Raw genomic sequence first — 17,217 nt, 5'->3', positions numbered from 1 at the left:
TAATAAAACAGTTATCCAACATTTGTAAAAAAATACAATGAACAAATAGTCAAACAATATACTTCTTAAAATGTGTATACATCAACAAATGAAAGATCTTTGTGGTTTTCAAATGAAACCAAAACAAGAGTTTTTTAAATAATTCTCTATTCTTCAGAAGAACAAGTCTTTAAACAATTGATAAATTTAAAAACAACTTACAGGCTGTCAATAACCGGGGTCGAAGAGTTGCTTCTATTTATCCCCTCTCGAGGTAACCTCTTCAAAAGGTTATAAAGTGGAGGACACACTAATAATGCTTGCAAGATCTATTTCTTAATTAAGGATGAACATACTTAAAATAACCAAGCCTTCAATAGATTTACATAAGTTTAACATGGAGTTAAAAAAACTGGTCTTTCTTTGTATGAAAATTCTTACAATAGAATAACAAAACTTGTAAATACAACAAATTAATTTATTATTTATATCTCAGAAAATATAAGCATTTAAAAACCGAACAGCAATACAGTTATGTTTCTTTCATAGCCCACATAGTATATGTAGGTGTCTTGTCAGCCATATTCTGTGATTGCATGAGTGACAACCACACCAAATTTGACACATTCAATAGTCACCCAACACCAGGATTTACCAAGCTAGCTAAGATATGAAATAGTGGTAACTTAGGTGCTGTATATCATTAATATTCATGAACAATGACTGTTATGGTGCAATACAGATTAAGTTCATTACAATTACCTATTATAACAGCATAAGAATTTTGGAGTAACAATAAGTGATTAACCATGGCACAATGGTTCATACAGTGGTCCAACTGTTTTTCTTAAAGTATAAACTTTTAGTTTATAGCACCATCTCTTGATTGATTTGAGGTTTAATTACAGCCACTACTATTGAGAGTTCCCTTTTTTATATTTGTTACCCAACTTTTGTTTCGATTTGAACCTTATATCAGCTTAAACTACTTATATCTAATGGAACAGAAAGACGTGTCAAATTCATGAAGGTTTAGGCTTAGCAATCCTTCATTTAGAACCGTTAGCCAAAGGTAGGGCAACCAATCACTATCAGCCAATATCTACTCAAACAGTAGAACTGACCATTAAAAACTATACAACTGACTGCAGAACACATTCAGGATACAGCTGTTTAAACTTTTCAAACCTACAAAGTTTTCATTCACATGATAGTATGATTTTAAAGTTTATACATCAAAATGGTAGCCCTGAGTAAGGATGATAAATTATTTTTAACACTATACAAGTGCCAAGCCAGTAGGTTATATGACTTATAATACCCAGGCTGTACCAGGACTATACAAGTGCCAAGCCAGTAAGTTATGTGACTTATAATACCCAGGCTGTACCAGGACTATACAAATGCCAAGCCAGTAAGTTATGTGACTTATAATACCCAGGCTGTACCAGGAATATACAAGCACCAAGCCAGTAGGTTATGTGACTTGTAATACCCAGGCTGTACCAGGACTAGACGAGTGCCAAGACAGTAGGTTATATGACTTATAATACCCAGGCTGTACCAGGACTATACAAGTGCCAAGCCAGTAGGTTATGTGACTTGTAATACCTAGGCTGTACCAGGACTATACAAGTGCCAAGCCAGTAGGTTATGTGACTTGTAATACCCAGGCTGTACCAGGATAAAGGGAAGTTTTAGGTTTCTAAAAGTTTATATGTATACAAGTGTTTGTCACTGGGACTATGGCTGTATCACAAGAAAAAACAGATTTAACATTACTGTATAGTTCACCTTGTAGCACTGTAACACTGCAGTAAATGCAACGGTTAATCTATGTAACCACTCAATATGTCAAGCTCATATCCTACCTCAAACCTTGTGTGTATATTAACTGTTCTTTAGCAGCATTACTTTAATTATTACCCTTTGGACTGGCTATACAGCACATAAACAGCAGTCACAAGATACTTATGTCAACATTACAAATTCCTTGAAGTAAAACTTAAATTACAAGTTTAATGAAACTTAAATACAATTTAACACACACTTCATAATTATGGGTAAAAAGGATACAGCATTAACGTAGCACCAGTTGCTACGATTTACCAGTCCTCGGGGAATTAGAAACTGAGCAGCATGGTTCAGTCGTACAGTCATCAGTATCTCTAGGATATGAAAGAAGTGAGGATATATATTTAGTTATGAATGTGCCTACACCAAACCAAACACTTCTTTAACCTTTTCAAATTTCCAGCTACATATAGCACACACTACTGTTAACATACAATTTAATAATCTGAAATAATGTTAAGAAAAAATATTAAATCCTAGAAATGATTTTTTTCATTAATAAAGCACCCTGATAAGGTACCTTATCTAGTACATATTTTTAAACTTGTAATCTAACAAGTCATAGTAGAATGTATAAAAGTTCTTGTAATACTCTGAAATACCAATTTCAAACAACAATGAACAGTTCTTAGCTGATGCTGTCTTGATATGAACTTCTGTAAATATCCAGTTCACAAAATTACAAAACTCTCAAATGATAAACAAAAAATAAAAATTGAATTTACAGCACATAAATGAGACTAAAGTTGGTTCTGTCAAATGAAATAAATCAAGACAAACAGTAATGCTAGTAATTCTAGAAATTAGTTCATAAAAACAATGCAAAAAATTTATTGTCAAGAAGGTCAGTTTTAACAATTTATACAACAAACCATTACTTATACAATGTCTAGGTTATAAACAATCAACCCATGCAAAGATGTTAGAAAAAATACGTGACTTAATGATTAACATACGGAAACATATCTTTTAGTTCAATAAATTGTGAGTTTTTTTACAAACAAGTTATTATGTGATCATCTGGAGTTATATTTTATAAATTTTGTTGGTCAGAAAATTATAAAAGCAAACCCAAGTTATGAACACTAGTAGATGAACCTGTACAAGGGTCACAGCCTTCTCTGCTATAACACTAATACAGAGGGTGTTCGAAAAGTCACTGTGCACTAATATACTTATTAACAGACATGTTTCAATACAGAAAACAGGAGGTAAATATGAATGACAATTATAAATAATGTTGAAAGTGACCCCCGTTTGCATCAATACAGGCCTGGATCCTTCTTATTTTGTTTCTAAACACCTCTATCAGTTGCTGGCTTGAAATAGACTGAATAAAATATAATTACAAAACTGCAGAGTGACTTTCCGAACACCCTGTACATGTTTTAATAAATTATTTTAGGATTATGTTCAATGAAAACATTACAACCCACAAAAACACAAAGGTACATCACAAACATCAATAAGTTTGTAGCACTTGTCTGTTGTTCCAACTTATTATTATGAGAATGAAACATCCAAAGTAGAATGACACACAGTATTTAGTAATTAGTTCTCCCATGATCAGAATATCTGTTCTTGTACTAACTAAGTGTTGAATTAACACTAACTACAAATTGTACACATAATGATTAACATAACTGTTATATACAGCTGAAATGTACCTAAAACAGAGCAATAAAAAAGTTATTTTCCATTTGTAACATTCCTAGTTTCTCAACAATAGAGAAAACCCACTTATAGAGAAAAATATATGTAAAAACAGCTCATTTGGGTTGAGAAAATTTTTTACGTAGAGGAGCGAACAACGTTTCGACCTTCTTCAGTCATCGACACGTTCACAAACGAGCCGTTTTTACATATATATTTCTAGTTTCTGCTTTACAGTTGTTCCCTTTAATAACAAAATCACTATCATACATTCTTCCAAAGTTATGACATCAAAACCAATTATTGTAACAAAACTTCATGAAACATAAATGGCCATAAGAAAACAAACAGTAAGAGAAAGACATTAAAATTTGATAATGTATGATTTCTACACCAGTTTATATAAATGTTAGTTACTTCTAGATTTTCAAAAATGATTATTCATCAGACCAAACAGAGAACAAATTATCTGTTAAAAGATGTGACCTAAATTTACATACTTCCTATTTTACAAGCTGTGAGGTCTGTAGAAACGAGGTTCTTTATGGACACCTCGGAGACCTTACGAGCATTAGTTGTGCAGGCAGCTGCCTCCGTCTCATTTATGACATCTTTCTCGGACGTGGAGTTTCCCAAGCTCATCATCTTGAAAAGATCTGCCCAGGATCTGTGGGGTTGAATACCATTATCTGGTATACCCATATCAACTTTATCACATGTTTGAATATCACCAGATAAAACAGAATTGGTTAGAGACACGTACCCATCAATTTCTGAAGATGTTTTTTCATCGTTATTTTCCGTTTCACAACTATCTTTATCAGCCACACCCACACTTTTCTCAGTTAACTTTACACTTAGTGCAGACAATTCTGATGAACACGAAGACAAGCGGCGATTACTATTTTCCGACAAGTCAGTCAGCGAAATATCAGAACTTGTAGTGTCTCCCAACACCCATTCTGGCTTCTTCTCAAATTCCGACTCAACAGTAATAAGGGTAGGAGAAACGGATACTTCACTAGTGTTGGATAACTCTGAGAGTTGAACATTACTGTGTTCATTTCCACTAGTGCTGGATAACTCTGACAGTTGTATATCACCGTGTTCATCTCCACACGTTTCTGTTTCAGAAGCTGTCCCAGTCTCTTTACATGCAGTTCCCTCTGATTCAGAAACACCATTGCTATCAACGCTCTGTTGGTTTACACAAGTATTTACATAATTTAAATCTACACGTTTATTATCACTGCTTGGCTGATGGTTCATCACTGTCTCACAATAGTTATAACCATTCTGAACATCAGATGTAGTCACACACGCGTCAGGTAAATACTGATCACAGGTTTGACCATTACCTACTACTTGATGTACAGCAGTGGAAGGAGTAGGGTGGGGCATGTAACCATGGTGATAGGGAGAAGGAATCACAGGCACACAAAACATCGGCGCTGATCCCGTATGTGGATTGGCCATTGAAGAATAATGCATTGTTATTTCATGGGGGTAATTTGATCCAATCCCAGCCATAGGCATAGTTCCATTCGTCATGGGGTAATTAGGGGGTGGAACATTGAAAGGCACCACTGGGTTATGAGACAAGACAGACTGATCATTCAGAGGGATCATTGTGGCCATCTGGCTGTCAAGAACCACAGATCCTGGCTGGTAAGCATCAGTATTCACACACATTTCGGAAGAAGCATAATAGTTAAACGGACGTTTCTTCTTGTTCCTTCGAAGATATTGTTTATCGGCCGAAGATTGGCCATTCTGGTTGGAGTCTTGACTTTCAGTTTTATCAGTAACACTTGTGAAACTACTGACATTTGAGATGGGGGGAGGATATGGGTAATGACATGCTTGGACAATGTTTAAGTCCTGCTGGTGAACATTCTGTGTGAACAAAGGTAAACCTAAATACTGTGGAATAACTGGATATGTATGAGGTATGAATGAGAAAGGCTGATCTGCAGGGAGGTAGGAAATGCTAGTGACAACAGGCAAGAAAGGCGGAGGAACCACGGCACTGTTGATTTCTGTAACGTCGTGTGATGCTCCACTGCCATCGTAACTGGTGTAACAAACGAGAGACGACTCCTGTTCACATTCTACCTGAATGTCTCCATTTTCATCTAGACAAGTAAACACCAACAAAGTTATGAAATTCATGCAATATCAGTTTGTTTTTTCTTAAAGTTTGGTAATATACAAATATTCCAACTTACATGAAATGTATGTCTGATAACTATCATTATCTGGCACAAAAACAATTATCTTAAATACACAAGCTAAAATTCCAGAAATAAGAAGTTTTGGTGTTCATTTGCTTCAATGAGGATTTACACCAGTTTAAAAATTCACACATAATAAATTATCTAGCAGTTACATTAAAACATACAAGTTGAAAGAGCATTTTTACTGAACTGTGTCCATAAAGTTAATGCACACAGAAACTACTTATATATATCCAAATCTTTGCACTAACCTGCTGTTGATGAAAAGCTGTTCACAGCTGTTTCGTATCTCCAAGGGAGCTTAAAAGACAATTTCGTTAATTTAAAATATTAAATCTTTATAAACACAATTACAACAAACTCTACTGTAAATAAATATTTAAGTTAACCTTTCATTTACCCTCACACATTACAAAGTAAAAAAAACTTAAGGTTTTACTTCACTCATTGTTCCATATACTCTTAGAAGCATCATCCAACACTTCACAATTATTTCTTTAAAGACAAAATACTGGGGAAAAAGGCATACAAGAAATATTTACTTAGAAGTTCCTTTTTTCTCAAACTCAATTGTCTGTTACATCTTTTATAATAAAAGAAACAACTTCCAATGTACACTGATTATCTGCAGTTACTTTTGAAGAATCTCAGTTTGTAATGAGGTAAAGAATACTAAACCTAATAAGCTTTATGGAACTTACTTCTTTATTACAAGTGTGACTTATGAAAATGATTTTCATAGAATGAAGAATAAATCTCTCAAACAACTGGAGTAATTTACTGCTAGTAGCAAAGCTAATCCAATTTTAGGGAAAATCTACATTGTCATAAGTTAAAATATTTAATTATCTCTATACAAACCACCAGCTCAACCTCGCTTTGAATGTCATATACAGTTCCAGTCTCATCTGAGAATGGATACCGATTTGCTTGAAAGGTTTCAGAGAAAGGCTACTAAGATGATTCTAGAGATGGTAGAGTTAACTCAGAGACAGGTTTAATATAGCTTGTTTTCTCTTGAGGAAAAAGTGTCAAAGAGCAAGTTAACTGAACTTTACAAAACTGGATAAGAAAGACAAATGATACCTTACCTCAACATAGGAATTTGGATCTGTAGGATTAAGGATCTCACATAGTTCATTAACTTCTTTTTCAGGGATATCATTCAAATCCAGAAATTGAAAGTCCTAAAAAATACATTGAAATGAACAAACCAACTTTTGATCTCTAATCCAATGCAGAATAATAATGACACTTGTGCTTTAACAATCTTTTTAAAATTCATTTTTCTTAAACATTCACAGAACAATCTGGTCATTGATTCTTCACTGTTGGTCACAGTATCTCCACTAATTACCAGATAAACAGAAATACTGTTAACACTGAAATCAACTTTCACAATTTACACCTTTATATTTTACAGTGAATCTTATAACAGCAAAACTAGACCCCACATGTAGTGAGTTATATGAAAAGCAGTAACATTCCAGAATACGATACAAAGGTAAAACATTAATCACAGTAACACAAATGAAAACTTACCTGAACTGATAGAAATATTATGGCCCTTAGATAATTACTGAGAACAATAAGTTAGGAAAATACAGAGCTTTCTCTTAAGTAGAAACCCACAGAACAGAAATAACCATTTCCAAGATGTAATATTGCAATAGTGTCACATGCAAATGCAACAGCTTGTTAACATCCATGTTACAAAACAACCCTGAGGAATCATCAGGCCACTTACAGTACTTGTTTCCACAATAAAAAGTATAAGAAAATTCTAGAGAGCTTGACCTTAATGTTTAACAATCTGAAGCTACTTGTAACTTTCAAACAGCCCCTAAACAAGAGATGTTCCAAAGCTACTTGTAATTTCAATGAAGTTATTACCATGTTCAAGACATTATCAAACACTTCTGGCAAAAACATTTCCTTGTGTAGTTATATACAAAAGCACTCACCACCACCAAAATACCCTTATTCAAGTTCTGTACAATTTTACATGTCCAGATTTCAGATCTCATAAATAGGACATGTCACCACATACATTATTCTTAAATTGACAGCCATCTATCTGATGACAACATAGTGTTTTATTTTAGGCTGTTGTTTTTAAAGTAAGAACAGGACTGGGAAACAGTACTGTAAACAAAATATACTAAGAATATTGTAACCTTCAAGCCAACAGTAGATACATGTAAAATTAATCATGGATCACAAACATTAATACCCTGTCTATTTTCTCCAATAATCACAGTTTTTTTTAATAAACATTTGCAGGTAGCAATTTGGTAATATGGTTCAGAATTTAAAACCAAATCAATAATTATCTTGGAACTAACAATAAATTACATTGTCATGGCTTGGTTTTCTCCACAAAAAAATTAATAGACAACAAAAGTTCTATTAATGCCTAAAACATGTTTATAACAGTTGGTTATTTTAACTCATTCCAGCCTAATGTCCAAGGTTTTCTGATAGAAACATTAAATTATCAGCTTTGTGTGAAATCTTCCATGAAATTTAACATATATAAACGAGTTGTTTTAGATGAAGCAACCTAAAATTCTTCTAGTATATATTTCAACTATCTTCCCCTGTATTATATTGGGTTGAGGAATAATTCGTGAGCGTTTTCTCAAGTTAAAAAAATATATTCATAAATGAAACGCTTTCGCAAAATATTTCATGTCATTTGGTAGATAATTTTTTTGCTCTAATAGATGGTGTGTTTGATTTTCATATGTCTAATTTTGCTTTCATTTTCAGCTCATTAAATGGAATGTCAAGTGGACAAAATCAAGCATTTTCGACACCATCTGCTTTTCGCATTTAATTTCTTGCAATTTCGTTTAAAACAATGCATACTATATACCTAGGTATTACATGAAATAAAGTATCATAATAAATGTTTTGGGTGTAATGTGTTCATGCATTGAAGCATTGTATAGTCTTGCATGTAATGCTTGAATGAAATTATTTAAAAATGCTCACGAATTATTCCTCAACCTAATAGTCAAGAGATTGTAGATATTAAAATTCCATCCAAACACAATATCAACATATATAAAGTTTCAAGTCTGTAGGCTCAGAACAAATGTTGAAGTTCATGTCAGTAAATGTAAAACCAACTCTAAGTATTACCAGTTTTTCATCTGTCAGGACACCAATTAATCAACTAATTGAAATTAATATTTCTAATTATTCCAACTATCCAGAACTTATATAGGCCCACAAACTAAAAAAAAAAAAAAAAACTTTTGTTCAGTTTTAACCACAAGTCAGATGATATACAAGTCATTCATGATGACAAACAAGATTTAAGAACTTGATGAATGTCAACTGTAAAGACCCTCAAAGGATCACTGATGTGATTTCGATTGAAGACCAGTTTCTAATTTCGTTTCCCACTTTTTAAGACAAAATATTAATAATATTCCTAAGCATTCTACGTAAAAATAATCAAACTGGTTTGAATAACAAAAATCAGGTGTCTAGGGTTCTTGTTTATAACATTATTTCAGATATAGTACTTGATGCATATGTGTATGGAAAAGTACATACAAAACACTAATTTTAACATATTACTGACTTTAAAGTAACTCCCAATATCAATATCAAACACTTTAATTTAAGGTATATCCATAGTGTAAATTAGCTTGACTCACATAAACACTACCTTAGCTCAAGGATAATGCTGGTCTCCTAATTATGCAAATACTTCAATCAAAGAACTATCAGTGAGATGAGTGCTATCAGACTGATTGGTATATATGTGAGTGAACCTGTTAACCCTTTTCTTAAGGGTCTCATGTCAAAGGTCATGTCATCACATTTAGACTATTTCAAACTTTTCTTAAAACTCCATTGTTATGAATTTGTCAGTAAATTTATCAAACTGTATATTATAATTAAAGCTTTATTACACACGAGTTACTTTCTTAATTTAAATGTAAATATTAGAAAAACACCTATATATAGATTTTAATAAGTCATGAGGTATGCAGCACTGGTTAAAATTAGATTTTTCCTTCTCAGTTCTGTACCAATACGGAACTCAAATTATCAACACTGAAAAACCAGAATATAAAAAAATAAGAACCTCTATTCTGCTGGTATACTGCTGACCTACTGAATCAAGCAGAGTGGTTTCTCTCACCTCTTTCTATTTTTAGAAATGATTCCTTATATACACTAACTTCAATGTATGACATGTGAATATCCAATCAACAACTTAGAATGTAACAGTGGTTTTTCAGCCATTTTAATTTGCTTATAAGCTACCTCATTCCTTTAAACCGTGTTTTCAATGTGGTAGATTGTATCTTTAGTCTGCTCAAAGTTTCATATTTTTTAGACCTAAATACAGCTCAGTTACTAACCTTAATTAATTCTATGGTATCAGTATAGTTATTTATAATTTTTATTTTTAAAACAAATTATTTTGTTTCATGTCCTCCACATACTAAATTTTAGAAGAGCAACCCATGTCTAGCAGCAACAGAGTTCCAAAGTCGTAACTGGAAGACATAACTGCTTTACTTCATTATTGTTCTATATTTTTTAAAAATATTAGTTTAATAGCTTATTAATAGTAATAATCTATAACCATATATTATGTAAATAATTTAAATGTGACTATATTACAAAATACTAGACCACTAAAACACAGCCCATACAGGGCCACTTTGTAAATACTAAAGGTCAGTTTTACACTTTTGTATACAGTGACAAGTGCACATGCACCAGAGCAATGCAAACAGTGTTAGCCAGCCACCAATGAAAGATCAATATATTAGTTATAAGACTTAAACTAGTTAGACCAAACATTTGTGTTTTGATGTTATAACCTGTAGTTATTCTAGAAGGAAAAAAAAAACATTTAACTTTTTTATGATGGTTACAAGGTCAGTCAAACTGACACCTCAACATAGGGTACAGAAAATAACACGCAACATAAAATGCTAATAAAAACAAACATTTACAATTTATTTAGGAGGTTTTCAAGATTACACAAATAATTTGAGATTCAGATAAGAACAGTTTTTTAAATCATTACACATTACTTTGCATTCTGACTAGCAATGAAACAAATCTTTCATAAAAGTACTTCATTAAAAAATTTAACTTTTTATACACAAAAACTTTCAATATTTACTTATATAAATCTACCTAATTTTGTGAAGATATTCATACCACATCAAATTTTATAGCATAAACACTTAACATGTACAAGTGTATATACAACCTTGAGTACATTATACCAAGCCTGTTCCAAAAGGGTTAACTGTAATGCCTGTTTCGTCCTTCACACTTACATAGTCTTCAGTCACAAGAAACACGACTCTGATCAGTCTATCAACCAACTCGTTTGTAAAGCAGTCTCTGATCATGACCTGTTACTTGTTGACCCTTCAGATATGAACAGTAACCGACAATAAGCCAGGTTAATAGATTAAAGGTTATCTACTCAGACTTCCAACCATAACAATGATTCAAAGACTCACCCTCAGAACTAGACACCCTAGGGCAGGGGTGCCTGCACCCCCTAGGGGGTGCGAAGATGATTCCCAAGGGGTGCGAGGATGCCCATGAATAATTAAAGCAAATCTATATTTTTACATAAGAGTATGCTTTATATTTCTCCTAAGAAGAAACATTTTTGCTTCAGCAGTGTTCCGAGATAAAGTTAAACCTAAACCTGATTTCCTAATGAAGTGGTAAAGTTGCATCAGATTCCAATACAGGGTAAACAAACGGGTATGTCATTTGGATAGACGAAGAAGGGACACGTACAGGACACGTGCGCAACACGGAGAGAGAGGGAGGTTATCATCACGTCTCAGTCCACACCACCCATCCGTGCCATCAACACGTGAGTTATGGTCTCCCTGTTTCAATGTTATTTTTTTTTCTGATGCATAACAGTAGGGTGGAAGATTGGTTATGTATTATTTCAGATTTTGCTTTCTACACATTTATTTAAATGAGCGATGGGTTGTTTACATAACATACATCATCACTGTAGCAGTGTAGCCGTTACAATATTTTCATAGAATGTATGTAAGAAGTTCCTAATCTGAAAATCACTCACTGCTTTCTTCATCGTCACTCTCTTGCAGCAAAGACATTGCCCCCCCAGATCTCAAGAAAACTCTGGATACTTGTGTCAAGGTTGTAAACTTTATTCGCAGCCGAGCTTTGAATCATCGATTGTTTCAGTCACTTTGTGAGGAAATGGGTCAGGAACACACTGTTCTTTTGTACCACACTGAAGTGAGGTGGTTGTCACGTGGTCGTGTGCTGTTTCGTGTGTTTGAACTGAGAGGAGAAATTCATCAGTTTCTCCGTGAAAGGGTACAAGAACTGGCTATATATTTCAAAGAACCTAGTTTTGTTCAGATGCTTGCCTATTTGGCTGATGTGTTTTTAGCTCTCAATGAACTCAATCTCTCTCTGCAAGGAAGGGGACTCAACATTGTGACTGCAAGCGCGAAATTGGCTGCATTCAAAGAAAAACTTGTCTTGTGGATAAAGCGTGTGAAGATGGGGAATTTGGCAAATTTCCCCTGCCTGGAAGAGACAGTCACAGAAAATTCTACCCTGCATCCAGACTTTGTTGCAAAAGTTGTTGAACATATGCAGATGCTGCATACTTCATTTGAGGGTTACTTCTCGTGTGGAGAGCTGCAAACCTATGACAACTGGATCCTGAATCCTTTCATGCAGAATTTGGAAGATGTCATCGACCTTAGACACAATCGTGAAATCCAAATGGAGTTCACCAATAGTCAGCTGGAACACTTCTGGGCTTCTCAGCTGGAAGCATACCCTGCATTAGCGAAGAAAGCTCTTGAAGTGCTGGTACCATTTGCAACTACTTACTTGTGTGAACAAGGATTTTCTTGTCTACTTCACATCCAAACAAAATGCAGAAATCGGCTGAATTCTGAACATGACATGCGAGTGGCACTCAGTACAAAGACGCCAAGATTTGATGCCATCAATAGGGAAAAACAGCAGCAACGAAGTCACTAAGTTTACTGTGCATTACAGGCTAAATAAAACATCATTAACAAAATTGAAATTAATTTTTCATTATGTACCCTGAATTTTGTCTTGAAAAAGGTATGCTGTATGTATGAAGATTAAAAAAAATTTTGATTACATCAACTTTGTATTTTAGCTTTTTTTATATTTAAGTTTCCAGGGGGTGCGAGAAATGATTACCGATTTGAAAGGGGTGCAAACACTGAAAAAGGTTAAGAACCACTGCCCTAGGGTATTTCTTTCCCACTTATAAAATCATACAGAAAATCCCAAAAGAGGTTAATTTTTTGCTCCAGGGTACAGGAACTAAACTGTTCTTCATCCATATTTCATGATATACTTAAAAGAGAGGAGGCTTAAGTGTTCTAACATTCTGACAAAAGTAGAGCCAGCATGAGATGAGTAGTTGTTTATAAACAAATATTTATTACAGTTCAAAAAACTGTTGTGCACATTTACTAGTGGTGAAGTGATTATTATAGTGGCCCAAAAGAAATATTAAATTCTGAAATTTTAACTACTATGGTTACTTACAGTCAAAGAAATTAATTTCACAAGTACTCAATTTTTTTCTTTTTTATTAACATTGCTGGCACTGTCTTAATTTATACCAGTACAGAATATTAATTTCTGGTACTTGTCGTCTGTAACACATTAAATAGATATGTTTAAGTTGCTCTACATTTTAAATTTTTTTCTCTGGGAACTGGTTACATTAGTTTGTCAGTTAGTTCAAGAAATAACAAAATATTGGTCCTTCATAATGGAAAAATTAGGCCCCCGATGAATAGTTCATGACAGTTGTTAGTGAGCTTGTGCTATCTCACAATTTTTACTTTCAACATGATAGTTAATTTGTACTGACTGCATTGTACTGACTTCCCATCGGTAAGTTTTACTGATTAAACTGAAACATTCATCTTATACCAGCAAAGTATGATAACCTCTGTTTAACAAGTTAAAATCTGCTAGTAAATTTGGATTAAAAATATTCTTAACAAATTTCATAGTGACCTAAACTGTTCTGAAACTCTTTTTGGATTAAAAATAGTCTCAACAAATTTCATTGTGACCTAAACTGTTCTGAAACTCTTTGAATTAAAAATACTCAACAAATTCCGTCCTGACCTAAACTGTTCTGAAACTCTTTTTGGATTAAAAATAGTCTCAAGAAATTTTATCATGGCCTAAACTGTTCTAAAACTCTTTTTGGATTAAAAATAGTCTCAAGAAATTTCATTGTGACCTAAACTGTTCTGAAACTCTTTTTGGATTAAAAATAGTCTCAACAAATTTTATTGTGACCTAAACTGTTCTGAAGCTCTTTTTGGATTAAAAATAGTCTCAACAAATTTTATCCTGACCTAAACTGTTCTGAAACTTTTTGAAATAAAAATGGTCTCAACAAATTTCATCATGACCTAAACTGTTCTGAAACTCTTAAAACACTGCCTTAATTTTTCAGTTACAAACATCTGATGTCTAAACTCCAACACTATTACTGCACACACTGTTAATCTATGCCAACTAAAATTAGTCATAACAGTCAGGAAAATGTAATAACAAAAACTGAATAAAACATTTGTTCTTTCTTGGTAAAATGGCAAGTATCATGAAAGTTTGATGAAGTTTAACAAGCCTCCATCATAATGTTCCTGCACAACAACTACTCAAATAGTGTGCACTTCATTATTCCAGCTACTAAAAAACACCTTCAGTGATGGTGTCATCAACATGTTGATACCCTTAACGATCCTGACAAACAATAGGCCTAAAGCTCAAATAACCAACTGGTAGCACTGCAGTGGCCTAATGATCCAATAAGGTCAATGGTCTAAATATAACACCACCCAAAAAACTGGTAGTATACATTTATAATATGGAGCATATGAAAAAATTATGGTGGACATTGTTACACAAAAGTAATTTAATGTTTTTTTTTTTTTAGCATTAACATAATGCTGTCCTTCAAGCATGAAAACATGATATTCAGTACTAAAAAATTCTTGAAGATCCACTTGTATTGTGAAAAATGCCTCATCAGCACCAGATGCAGTGTAGTCAACATTCTCATAATTCTTTAATCCAGAATTTATTGATAATTTATATGTCAAAGTGCACAAGTTTTTAAAAATTAAACTCCAAATGATACATCTGTACTATCAATAACTGAATTAATTCAACCAATAAATGTAACATTCATTTACAAAAACGGTTTTCCAAATGTACTGCTCAGTTAATTTCTAAACCTCACAAAGATGTTACTTAAATTATTTAATAGACATGCACACCAAGCAAACATTAATTTTACTTGGATACCAATGAAACAGGTGGCCAACTGTTAAGTATGATGTCACAGTCATTATTTTGTAAACAATAGCAAAATGAGTACAGCAACATGCACACGTTACAGCTCAAGCTGTCATAAAAATTCAATAATTACTGTTCGGCAGTCAAATTATTGGTTGCAACATCTCACTAACATGTGGAGTTATCAGTTGTTAATGAGATAATCAAGTTACCATTAAAATGGCTCAATTCTTGGATTGGTGACCCAGTGGGTAGTATTCAGACATGTACAATTACCTTGTGTAAAAAAATAAATCAGAAAACATTTACAGAATATAAAGAGAGTGAACTGAATATACACAATTCTAGTCAGACTGCAACTTCCTCAGCTTTCCTATTGCTTCCATGATCAACAGTTTTCAGCCACAATACTATTCCCTCATTTTCAATACCTTATTTCTGTCTGAAAACATGCACCAGAAGTTAACTACCAGGTCAAACTAGTTTTTAAAATAATTATTGACAAATTGTCTTAAAACTATTATAGACTGGGAAAAGAATCCCACAATTATTTGCTTTATGCTTTCTATTATGTTGTGCTTGAGGAATGTTATCAAACTAAAGTTCAGGTATTTTCAATCCATTATTAATGCAGTTGAATACACAACTTTGCCATATTTGCACGTTTGGAACAACAAACGTTCATTGCACATAAGCAGTCATTACAAGTCTAGCGAGCAAGCAAGGGTACAGATTGAACACAATTTCCCCTCTGTTGCATTTTTGTTTGCCCCTTTGCCACGATTCCCATGCCAACATTGCAAAGCAGAAAGATAAAATACCTCGATGTCCAAACTCAGGCATAGTTTAATTTTTATAGGACCTAATCCTTCTCGATCAACTTGAATGGACATATTTTTCTGACAGTGCTGAAGTCGTATCTGCAACTTCAAATTGTGTTGAAACAAAATAAAATATTTTTGTAAAAATAAAAATACTTATTAAAAGATTCTAAACAAAAGAAATTAACTGCATAAAAGAAGCCAATACAACATATATATAAGTAAACTAAGAAGACAACCCTGCAATTCTTATACAGAAAACAATTTGTAACACTTCATGATACACCACTGAATTTTTAAATATCTTTTTTCACAGCTACTTCATAATGGCCTAAACATACATAACATCAGGCCAGAAGAGATCTAAGTGCACAATTATAAAATATTACATTCATAAAATTTTCTTGTTTGTTAATGAATTATATCAATTTGTGTATTGACCCTTATTGTATAACATATCTAAATCCTGTGGCTGTGTCATGAAGATATGTATTTATATTACCACTTACGAAAACAAATCCACACCAATCATATAAATTCTTACATTACGTAAAATTGCGTAGAACAATAACATTTAAATTCTTTTAATCTATAATATTTTTAATGTTATCCACAATTCTGAACTACTCGCGTGAAATTAACAGAACGGTAATTACTGTATATCAGTGCTAGGCTTATTAATTTATTGTGCAACACTTTTAAGTTAGGCTTAACTTTTAAGAGTACATCGACCACACTTTGTGTTGTGCAGTCTAGATTTAGGCTTACGATGATGGCGACCTTACCGAACGGTACGTAATCATTTAACTGATCTATCACAAATTAAACAAATACTTATATTTATAAAATTAATACAATATGGAAATTAATTAATTTCAAATTAAAAGAACCATTAAATAAAATAAATAAATGTTCTTAACCATTTGCTGAAATTCCATGTTGAAATTTTCGTCATCACTAAACCCAGTGCGTACAACAAGTTGAAACAACCATGCTTTCTAGAACAGAGAACTACTAGGTGCACTAAGAACGAAAGATATTCTATGATGGACAAAAAAAATATATTCATTCTAACAGCGTCTCTAATTGGCCGTGCTGGGAAGTGTTCGCAAATTGTAACCAATAATGGCGAAGTTTTCACAAAAATGTATACTCTTGTTCACATAAATCGTTTCTTATTTGATAGACGGCGCTAGCGAGAAAGTAGATGAGTATACATTATTTCAATTATTGGCGAATGTGTATGCACACATATATATACGTATATTTAGTTTAACCATTTGATTCTTACAGGTCTTAGTTGATATTCA

The 17,217-nt window shown here is 33.1% G+C and overlaps 1 protein-coding gene across 1 annotated transcript in view; it reads right to left on the bottom strand.

The window, feature by feature from the left end:
- Positions 1 to 16,978, bottom strand: part of LOC143258250 (uncharacterized) — a 29,044-nt gene extending 12,066 nt beyond the window's left edge. Inside the window, exons 1-6 of the mRNA XM_076517235.1 lie at positions 16,828 to 16,978; positions 6,815 to 6,910; positions 5,975 to 6,023; positions 3,987 to 5,621; positions 2,056 to 2,147; positions 202 to 308 (exon numbers count right to left, since the gene is read on the bottom strand). Coding sequence (XP_076373350.1) covers positions 202 to 308; positions 2,056 to 2,147; positions 3,987 to 5,621; positions 5,975 to 6,023; positions 6,815 to 6,910; positions 16,828 to 16,845 — 1,997 coding nt within the window. The 5' untranslated portion in view covers positions 16,846 to 16,978. The remainder of the gene's footprint in view (positions 1 to 201; positions 309 to 2,055; positions 2,148 to 3,986; positions 5,622 to 5,974; positions 6,024 to 6,814; positions 6,911 to 16,827) is intronic.
- Positions 16,979 to 17,217: the final 239 nt, after the last annotated feature.

The sequence above is a fragment of the Tachypleus tridentatus genome, chromosome 1, assembly GCF_004210375.1.
Source record: "Tachypleus tridentatus isolate NWPU-2018 chromosome 1, ASM421037v1, whole genome shotgun sequence".
Classification (NCBI taxonomy): Eukaryota; Metazoa; Arthropoda; class Merostomata; order Xiphosura; family Limulidae; genus Tachypleus; species Tachypleus tridentatus.
Note: the sequence above shows the minus strand (reverse complement) of the source record. Positions and strands in the feature narration are given on the sequence as shown.